General features: G+C 38.1%; 1 protein-coding gene across 1 annotated transcript in view; it reads left to right on the forward strand.

Moving 5' to 3' along the window:
- The window catches only part of NUBPL (nucleotide binding protein like), a gene marked incomplete at its 5' end in the record, with an annotated part of 81,692 nt that overhangs the window by 3,426 nt on the left and 66,917 nt on the right, over positions 1 to 11,349 (forward strand). The window contains one exon of the mRNA XM_010711664.3: positions 2,272 to 2,306. Coding sequence (XP_010709966.1) covers positions 2,272 to 2,306 — 35 coding nt within the window. The remainder of the gene's footprint in view (positions 1 to 2,271; positions 2,307 to 11,349) is intronic.

Below are 11,349 nucleotides of genomic sequence, written 5' to 3' on the forward strand. Positions count from 1 at the left end.
TCCTCTTGTATGTTTTTATTCTGCAGGTAGGATGCATTAATCTTTTCAAAGCAGTGGCCAAAATCCATCTATTCATGTGTCCCACCTGAATATAAGTTTGGTCATTGGCCAAGAGATGATAAATAATGGTGGTTTTTTTTTTCAGGACTAACATCGTGTTTTCTGATATTGGACCTCCTTTACGTGTTCAAATATTCAGCTAACAAGTGAGAAAGGAGTTCTTCTATTTCTAAATGTTGTTTACACTGAGCTCTAGATTTTTAATTTATCTTTCAGGAAGATTTCTTCTTGGCTATCTGTGAGTATTTTATTGATGAAATAGGCTCATTGTGCAGCAAATGCGCTCAGACACAACTCTGTGTCTGATTTTGTGCCTAGCAGTTTTATCAGTATTGTTAGCTCAGTGTTCTTTGAATTTAGTTGTGCTTGTTCCTAGAACCAGTTTGGATTTGGAATTTAAAAGTCAAAGCTAATAAGCCATCCCAGATGGCTTGGCTGATGTTAAGACTAACTCTGATCTCCTTGTACTTCCTTCTTGATGCTGGCTGGTTTAGCATGGGCTAGAGATAGCATGGTGATTTTGTGGCATCCTATGAAGACAAGAGGTGGTGGTGAAAAGTACTGGACTTGTTGAATATATATCCCTTACTTTACATTCCTGATCATGTTGGAGTCTAATTGTGAGGGCCCGTGTTAATGTTTAGGGTCAGGTTAGGGTTGGGGTCCTGTGCTGTGTTTCTGAGCCGCCTTGGAACTGACAGCAATACAAAGATACCAAGTGCAATAATCAGCTGGGATTCAAAATAGTATGTTGTATCCATCTAGAAATGCAGCTAATGAACTTGAGTTTTCCCAGTATATTATTTCCACCGTCTTCCTTCTTTCCCTTCAGTAGTCAAATACCCTTTAAGATGAATTGTGGATACTTTAATTTTCACACATTATGATTTGGGAAGAAGATAGACTGAAGTGATAGGCATATTAAAGCAGTATGGTGAGTAACTTGTTGCTTCCCTTGTGCTTCTTCAAACGTGATCTGCAGTTTATTTTTTGTTTAATCATTGGCTTGCATGTTTTTCTCCTTATCCTTGATTTGTAGGTCAGGCTCCAAGTTGCAGAGGATTAATTCTCTCTGCTTGGTTAAGGGAATAGTTAATCATGCATCTATTTAAGTAGCAAACTGAAGAATAAAATCTATGTGCTTTATCAGCTTAGGAGTAAACAGCACCTGTGCACATCCTAGGGAAAGCAGTATAATTTTTCTTGTTAACCTTCTCACTGTTTTGTTTAATGAAACTTGCTACTCTCTCTACTAAATTAACACTTAGTTAATTTAGTATAAATTAGTATAAATAAAGACATGTTAATGTCTTTCCAACTTGTTCTCAATACCTTTGTCCTCTTTCAGTAGGACAAGGCTGATTGCAGGTTACCTTTCTTAAAATGCTTCATAGGCTGAAATACAGCTATGTGTAAAGGAGGCAAAAGATTTTGTCCAAGAGAGGTGTGAGTGTTTTTGTTTGTTATAACCTGTTACTGTTTGGAATATGACACATACTGATTGGTTACACTGAAGTTTCTAGATCTTCCAGTATAGCTGAAGCTGGTGAACAATGCTGTTTCTTCTGTGTGTTTTCTACACAAGTATTGATGGAAGTGCTGTAAACAAGCTAAGGGACAAATTAGTTGCTTTTTCCTGTTTTTCTGTTTCTTTAGTTGCTAGAGATGCTTTCAGTAGTAGATGAGACTTTGTTTTGTGGTATACAAATTGAGCAAAAAGTAGAATTACAACTTCTTCCAAGAAATGTCTATTATATATCACGAGGCATCAAAAAAGGATTATGAACATTATTTCTGATCACTGCAGTTTAATAGCTTAGTCAAGTGCTTATCTGATCTCTAGTTTTAGAAGTTCACTAGAGACTAGGTACTTCATTTTTGTAGTAGTCAACAAATACTACTTTTTGTTATCCTTTAGCTAAATGCTAAGATTGTAACTTCATACCACAGTGTTCTGTAGAAATCTAGACCTTGTGATTTTTTGTAGATTAATGTGAATTTGCTAGCTACCATGGATTGAATAGTAGATGCTGCTGTCTCTTCAGCTACTAACACTGTAGAGATATTAGAAGCTAAGAACCAAGATCAGTGCTCTTATTAAGCAAGTGTGGTGTATTTATATTATGTTTTTGCCTGTTAGAAATCATAGCATTCTTAAGAGAACTCACCTTCTAACTATTACAGTTAATCTTTTTCTTTTCTTTTTTGCAGTAAATATAGCCCTCGCCCTAGCAGCAAATGATTCGGTAGGTGAACATCTAATTATCAACCTTAATGTTAAACAAATGTGTGAGTCATAAATAAAATGGTTACTCCTTGGGGGTGGTCGCATACATTATGTCTGGCAGTTAATTTCTTTTTTTTTTAATTGGACATTTAAGTTTATGTAAATTTGTTTGTATCAGCTCTGTGGGTGACACAGCCCTCATCCTTCATCTGTGTTTGGCTGTACCCTTTCTGTTGTGTGTCTCTGATTTCAACTGCAAGGGCCTGTAGACATATGGGAGGCTGTTTGTGTAGGCTGGAGCTGCATAATAAATAATTAATGTATATCACTTGAGAGCACTGACTTGGAAAAAATATGAATAACTGCTGAGTGGTGTCCAAAGCATTATTTGTATCTGCAAAGATTCACTTTTCCAGGAGAAATTAATGTATTAAAATACTTAATGGGCTGAGGGGAAGAAAGAAACTACATATCTTCTTGAACCTTATATATATATATATATATATATATATATAATTGCCCTATTTGGTATTGCAAAACTCAAACTGTTAAATGTTAGAAGCAAGTTTGTATGCAAGGATGTATAACAACTATATAACTCAAAAAGCATTGATTCCAAAATAACTAATAAATTCAAAGCGTACCCTTTAGAATAGTATTCCACAGAGGTTTTCAGTGAAGCTGGAACTTTAGATTTACTGATAATCCTTATGCAAAGGCCAAGAAAGATATGTGAGGAAATATCTTTTTCAGACGATACCCTCCACTATTTAAATTAAAATTATCTAGGAACACAGATTGAGCATGGCCTTGGAATTTCATCACAGTCAACTTTAATTAGTTATTTGGTTGAATTCTCAAAAGACTTTTGGAAAACATTTCATAGTTAATGACAGATATCACTGAAAACAGTGCAGTATAAAACAAGCAGTATAAAACAAGGTATTGTCACATAATTTGACCTGGTAAATGTAGTATCTTCTTATCTTGTAAAGGTCAAGTAAAATAAAAGAGGTGGGAGTGAAGTTTGTGTGCTCTCTGCACACTTGTAGAAATTTGTAAAAGAATTTTTTTTAATTTCTGTAACAACAATCATACTTGATAAGAAGAGAGTGCTAAAGCTGTTAAATGAGATGCATACTGTTTGTAATGGCATCTGATCTTGATATTTCACAGTGTTTAATTCTGTGTTTTAAATAGGCTGCTGGAGTAATTTGATTTGGGAGGGAAGTCTGCTATCTTGAAAAACAAAACTGCTTGAATGGTTCTTTCTAATTAACTTTAAAACATGACATTTGCTGTAATACTTTTCCGAAATAAATGTGATCCTGCAAGTAGTTCTGTGCTGTAGCATGCTCCTTGAGTAGCTCCATGGAAACCATGTCAACTAATTGCACAGAAACTTTCCATACCATCTTGAGTGTTTTTAGGATTGTGTCTGGTACTGCTCATGCATGCATTTTTTTTTGTGTTTTGTGTTTTGTGCATTGTTTGAGTTTAGATAGAACATCTCTTAGTAATTCTGGCATCTGTAAGTTGTGGGGTTGTACCCTTTTGTTAGGGCTTAAACATCTGGCTTTAAACGTGGTGATAGACTCATAGAATCACAAGGTTGGGAACGACTTGTAAGATCATCTGGTCCAACCATCTTCTCATTACCATTGCTACCACAAACTAACCCATGTCTCGTAGCTCCTCATCCAGGTGCCTCTTGAACTCTGCCAGGGATGGCGACTCCACCACCTCCCTGGGCAGGCCATTCCAGTGCCTGACCACTCTCTGAGAGAAGAAGTTTTTCTTTATGTCCAATCTAAACCTTCTCTGGTACAACTTGTGGCCATTTCCCCGGGTCCTGTTTTTTGTCTGAGAGAAGAGGCCAAACCCCTCTTCACCACAACCTCCCTTCAGGAAGCTGTAGAGTGCAATGAGGTCTCCCCTGAGCCTCCTCTTCTAAACTAAACAATCCCAATTCCCTCAGCTGCTCCTCATAAGACTTGTGCTCCAGACTCCTCACCAGTTTCATTGCCCTTCTCTGGACACACTCCAGGGCCTCAATGTCTTTCTTGTAGTGAGGGACCCAAAACTGAACGCAGTTCAGCCTCACCAGTGCTGAGTACAGGGGGATGATCACCTCCCTGCTCCTGCTGGCCACACTATTTCTAATGCAGGCCAGGGTGGCACTGGACCACTTGGGCACACTGTCAGTTCATGTTCAGTTGAGCATCAACCAACACCCCCAGGTCCCTTTCCTCTTCACAATCATCCAGCCATTCGTCCCGAAGCCTATAACGCTGCATAGGGTTGTTGTTGCCATTGATTTGATGCACCACTTCAGTAGCTCACTAAAATGCTTGCAAAATGCATAAATAAACAGACTGATTGAAGAGACAAATTAGGGACTAAGAAATAATTCTAAATGAAATTGAGGCAAGAAAGTTTGGTAAATGTAGAATGGCACTAATCATTTCTGATGTCACGTGGTAGTATAAAGTTGAAGGCCAGAGGCTGGCTAATGTTGATGAAAGAGCAGGTAAGACTGCTGTGACTTACCTGATCTGACAGTCACAACCTAACGAGCTACGAACATGGTGAAATTGTGCATTGGTGTGGTTACAAAATGAGAAGCTAATTTGGACTGAATGAAGACAACTGTGTTTTGTTTATGCACTGGTATCTTTACAATAAAATGATGGTATACGTCATGTTTATGTTTAACTTTTGGACTTGAATACGCTGGTGTTCTCACTTCTGATTCTGTTAGTAAATCAGAGCATCAGCAGCATCCTACAACTTCATTGCAGCGCTTATGTTTTTTATAAGCAAAATACAAATTTGTAGAAAATGATGCTTGATCTTGATGTACTGTTTAAAGCAGAAGAGAAAGGACTTGTAAAGAAAAGTCACCATGACCATAAAAGTTTGTGCTTCTTCATTAGATACAGTCTCTTTCTGTTACAAATTCCTTGTTCTATAATTAAGTTTTCAAAGCAAGTAGTGTATTGGAGCTAATTGGCAATAAAATCTGTTGCCTCCTGATTGTTCGAGTATAATCTTAGAAAAAGAATACAGGTCACAGAGTATTGAGAATAACTGTTTTCTGGTGAAAAAAGAGATCTTTGGAAGGTGCTTTCAGAGGAGATTGGATTAGGGTAGATTCTTACAGCTTTCAGTAATGGCTTTGATGCTGTATTGTTGTTTGATAGTGTCAAAGCATAAAGGAATTTCTTGTCCTCTCAATAAAAGAACTCTTCCTTCCATCTTCTCTTAAAAGTCTGCTTTCTGCAGTCAGAGAGAAAAGAACCACTGTTTCTGTAAATAAGCTGTTTTTTAAATATTTTTTTTTTTTAACTGGGAAGCTTTCTGAGCTATTATAATGATAGGCTGTAGTATTAAGGAATCAACGGAGCCTTGGACATCGTCACTGGCCAGTGCTGTTGGCAAAACTGGGATTAGCATTCATTAGTTCAAGTCTTCAGTGCTGGTGCTGTTTTTACCCTTGTGGTTTCAGGATAACTTAAGATAGGCTTTCGTTTAAATATTTAGATACCATACCCAAGATTGATTGTTTTGTCATGGATTTGTTTTTTGTTTGGTTGTTTTTTTTTTCCTAAGTTTCTGGTGCAAGGCCAGGGAGACAAACAGGATCCCTTTCTGATTTATTAGATTTTTGTACCCTAAGTTACATGTTGTAAATGGATTAGTTAAGAATTGTGCCAACTATTTTGCTTGTATCAAGACCTATAGATCCATGCAGTTTTCTTTGTGTTACTAAATAACTTAAAGCTTTAACTCTGTGTTCTATTTCTCATTGCTTGCTTAGTTTGATAGGTTTTTTTTGTTCGTTTTGTTTTGTTTTGTTGGGGTAGGGGGTGGTTCTTTTGATGTCAGTTGGACTCCCCTAGGAGCACTTAAGAAGAATCTTTTGGATTTTGTGCTGTGTTCGGACTAGAATGACTACTTATGAAAGCTGCCTGGCCATGACCAATTTATTATAGTAGAAACAAGTTGAATTAATAGGTGCCAGCAATAATGGGATAGAGATTGCTTGTTTATGAACAGAGTATTTTAGTGAGCAAACACCAGCTGTGCATGACTCAGGATGGCACGCATCCAGTTGGAGGCCTTGCGCCTGTGCTGTCACTGCAGGCAGGCTCCCAGTCAGATTGCTTCTGACTCTCTTGTTCTTTCCAAGTAGACTTCATTTCCTCACTATAGGATGGGATGGTTTTGGTGCTGTGAAGGATGGAGTGGCAAGCAGTAAAACCATACAGAAGAAATTAGCATTAAAAGCATTAAGCAAGTGGCTTCTGCCCGGAGCTGTCTGGGCACGTGAGGAGAAGCGAGCAGCAGCTGACGTGCTGCGGCTTCACGCCATGTCGGGGGACCTGGGGCGAACAGAGCAGGCCGAAATTTGGGGTACATCGTCAGTGATCTGCAGTGACAGGCCTCTGCGTTTTCCCGAGTAAACTCTCCGGTTGCTGAGCAACCCGTGAAGATTGCAGGCGGTGGCAGCCGGTCGGCAGAGGGAGCGCCAGAGGGCGCCGAGCCGTCCGGCCTCAGGGCCCGGCCCGGGCCTGGGGCGTGGGAGGAGCTCCTGAACGGGGGCACCGCCGCAGCGCCGGGCTACGCGTAGCTGCGGCGTGCGGAGATCGGGCTGGTGTGCACGGTGTGAGCGTGGGCATTGCACATACGTACCGGAATTGGAACAGAAGTTATGTGGCTGTGATCAGGGTCGGTGTGAATCGCTGTCGTGATGATAAAGTTATTTCAAAACATTTATTTCATCAAACAACACACATCAATTTTTAAATTACTCAAAACCCACTCACCCTATTTTCTTTTCGTTCCAGCTTTTTTTTCTTCAGATATTTGCTTCTGTAACTAAACTTTTTGCATGCAGTTCAAAATCCCACTGTTAGATCAGTAGGTGATCTATGTGTTACATGTTGCCGTGTGTAGTCCTATAAAAGAATTTAGATAATAATGGCGCCTCTTCACTGAGGAATTAGTTTGAAGGGAAGCTTTTGTCCTGTTTTGTCCTCCTATGCAACTTTCTCAATTATTAGGGTTTGATTTCTAGGCATCTCTCTAGCCACCTTTGTTGCTTAGAGAAGGAGGCTTTATTTGGTATAGATAAGGTGTTCCTGCTAGCTTCTTAATGCTAAATAGCATCAGTAAAGCTGGGGATGCCAGTGAGAATTGATTGGGATTATCTTGTAATGACAGCCCAGCTTCTCAATCAGCTGAGAAAAGGAAAGAACGAAGCTTTAAAAATCTGTTTTCAATTAAAAAATGTATAGAAGTAATCTTCTTAATCATCCACTTTTAAAAATGATTTATCAAATTACTGTACTTATTTTGAGGAGTAAAAAAAAAAGGGGGGTTTCAGGCATTATGTGTGGAGTTAACTACATGCATTAAAAGTCAACTGGAGAAGGCAGAAGCTGATGTGAGAGCGGTTCACGTTTGCAATAACAATTCAGCACACTGCCCATGAGGTGAGGCATGTGGAATTGTTGGGGATTTTGGTGGCTTATTTGTAAAATGGTGCTTTTCAGGTTTTTCACCTAATTAGATATATGAAGTGTAAGAAAGCCAAAGAAGGCACAATTACTGGTGTCTGATGATTGAGAAATCTTGAGTGAGAGCTACTGCAAAACTAGTGTAGAAAGAAATGCGGGAGAAGTTCTGTAGCTGACAGAAAGTTAGAAGATCTTCATATGAAGGAAAAAGGGCATTTAAACCAGCAGAAGAATGAGTATTTAAAACAAGCCTGCTTTTCTGGGACAGATAGTGACAAAATTGCTGTTGGCCTTTATTGGCTTTAATCCAATTTACAGCTAGGCACGTAAGTAGTGTTTAGCTGAAAGAGTGGGAGAATTAGGGATTAAAAGATGGCTATTCAATGTGTCAGTATGTCAAACGATGAATCCAGAGCCTATCCTGATTTTTAAGTTCTCTTTTGTCCTATATACTATTGCTTGCAGTTTAGGATTAGCTCTAATTCTATAACCACATTAGAAGGGTAAATTGAGAGTCACTGGCTGTGGATTAAGAACACCAGCTTTAAAAATAACTGGCACCTTCACTTAGCAAAGTGGAGTTGTCTTTGGAAGGGGCTGCAGCTGCTGAATACAGAGATCACTTCTGGTTTACAGAATCATTCCTATACAGAACAATGACAGATCATCTACCTGTGTCTCCATCCCTTCCTGGCTGAACACCAGGGATTTCTGCTGGCCTGCAGAGTTTACTTCAAAGTAAAGTATCATCCATTAAAATCCAGTGGGGATGCATGTGCTTTACCAAGTATGGAAAAAATATCAGAACAGATGAGCAAAAGTGAAATTAATGCTGTTTAAGAGTCTCTGGGTGTTTAGCAGCAATGTAGGCTATGTTGATTAACAGCTATTTATAGCAGCTCTTTGTGAACTGAGTTTTCTTCTTTTCCTTTTTTTTTCCCCCCTTCTACTGACATAGTCTTTTATCAGACTTGTTCTTCAATAAAGCAGTTGGGAACTTGGAAGAAATCAATGCAAATCATCACATTCTGTATTGAACGCAGGATTTTGTGTGGAGGGCTCGTCTGTGATACGTGAATGAAGCTGGTTGCATTTTGATTTTAAAAAAATATTAATAGTTCCTATTATCTGAAAGATATAGACTTTCTTTTTTTAAGAAATCTTTTTTAATGAGTGAACATCTCTTAATCTGCTAAAATAGTTGATAAGAGGATATTCAGCTGGGCAGGTGGAAGGAGATGGGCAAAGGCTTGAGAACAGCTGTTTTGAACCTGAGTATTACTATGCCAGCTGGAGGGAGTTAATGTTATGTGCAAATAGAGCAGGATAGAAATATTTTTATAAGCACAAAATAAACCTGAATGCCCAGTTGAATAATTGCAATGCAGAGAAAAAGGTAAAGGAAAGGATTTTTTAAATAAAACTGTATATGCCTATAAATTGTATGTTGCACCATCTAAAGCTGTATTATTATTATTTTCATCATTCAGTAATATATGGGAAAATATATATATTTTTTTCATTTGTGTATCATTTGATTTTCTTGTACCTACAGAATCTGTACCCGATGACTGAAAAAATTATTTTCATTTCCTGGTGTAGAGAAAATAAATTTTCAGCTTGGAAAGCAAACTTCATTAGTTTCATATTGGGGTAAGAAACACAGTGATTGCCTAGATGAACTTTGTGCTGAGTATTTGTCAGAAGTCTTTAAGGATGTATAACTGGGCAAATGAGTTTTATTGAGAAAATGAGTGGCAGTGAAGTAAGAATAGCGACAGTCAAGGGTGCAAAAGCAGAAAATGAGGATGAGTTGCATGTCTTTCACTCTGTAGTTTCTTTTTTGCCATTTTGAGATCACCAGTCATTGGTTGAGAGCATGAAAGGTGGCACTCATACTGCAGAAAGAACTAATCCAAGCAGTAGTTATACTGTGGTAAAGATTGTTTCAGTAGAAAGGGAAAAAACTTGAAAAGCGCTGATAAGCTGTTATAATCCATTACTCTTTGAATACAGTGTTTTTGCTGAATGCACCAGGAGATTACATCTTTGGTTTCACATGACAAGGATATTGTTTTAATTTTTGTGTTCTCACTGGCTGGTGTAATATTGGTAATTATGTTATTCACTAGGACAGTTTTCTACAATTCTGCATTAGTTTGGCATACTGTTTCTACTTAGTGTGGGTTATGTCCAATGACTTAGAAGTATGTGATTAAATCAGGTGAGAATAGGTACATTTGCAGTTACGTCTTCAGAGTTCAAGCTGTTCAGAACTTGCAGGTGGGTAACAAAAAGTCTGGGTGTGTAGAAGGTGTTTTCTAAGGTGTGGTAAACTCAGATTGAGTCAGCCCTTCATCTGCAGCTGGGCAGGTGGAAGGAGATGGGCAAAGGCTTGAGAACAGCTGTTTTGAACCTGAGTATTACTATGCCAGCTGGAGGGAGTTAATGTTATGTGCAAATAGAGCAGGATAGAAATATTTTTATAAGCACAAAATAAACCTGTAAGAAGAAAATGATGGAGATGTTATCTGAATTGGTAACAGGATGCAGTGGGCACCTGTAGCAGCGTTACATCTTGCGCTGAAAAAGTAATACAGAGGAGTCCTAGAGCTTGCTTGCTTTTTTCTTTTATTTTGCTTTCATGGCCCTGCTTTTGATCAACTGCTTATTATCTGTTTCTTCTGCCCAGATTATTTTTTTTTACTTGACTGATGTTAAGTTTATCTTTTAGGATTTGTGTTAATACAACAACACTTCGGAAGATGTGTTGATTTATGTGTGGTACTGATTATGTGGGTAAATCCATAATATTTAATAAAACAGAAGTTTTTTAAAAAAATCTTAATTATTGTAAGACATGCATTTAGAATGAACTTAAATGAGCATGAGAAGTATCTGGTATTGGTCCTTTGATTCAGACAGCTTCATGTCGTAACATTTGGATCTGTATCAAAGTCTCTTGGGGATTTAAAGCATTGTGTAGATGCTGAAAGATATCTTCAGGACCTGTCTTAGAAGATTTCTGGTTAGCTGCCATAATGATTTTCTGATATAATTAAACCTTTAAGAGCATCATTAGTATTATAGAGATACATGCTGCAAATGGAGTGGTGTTTGAGAGAAATAAAACTCAAACCCCTAGCTTATTGCATCAGTTCTTTTCTGTAAAAGCCACTGCTTTAAGACAATGTGAACTTTTTTTATGTGATGTATTGAATTGCTTAGTTAAGAAAAACCTGCCCTAGGCCATCTTTAGGGTGATCTTCTAGTGATTTAAAGAAGTTTCCAGAAGGTCTTTCTTCTGTCAGCCTGTACAAAGCACCGTGCGCATAGGAACGCTCATGCTTTCAGTAACATGAGCTGTAACTGGAGAATCTGTGAATTTTTCTTGTTTCAAGATGTCAGTTGTATTGAACTATGTCCAAGAACAAAAGCAGTACATCTCAGAGACAAACATCTTGCTTAGTTTTGAGGAAATGCACTGGTAATTTTTTGAGAACTGTCAGGTTTATTTTGTTGGATTGTAACAGGGTCAGC

Source organism: Meleagris gallopavo, chromosome 5, assembly GCF_000146605.3.
Source record: "Meleagris gallopavo isolate NT-WF06-2002-E0010 breed Aviagen turkey brand Nicholas breeding stock chromosome 5, Turkey_5.1, whole genome shotgun sequence".
In the NCBI taxonomy this organism is placed as follows: domain Eukaryota; kingdom Metazoa; phylum Chordata; class Aves; order Galliformes; family Phasianidae; genus Meleagris; species Meleagris gallopavo.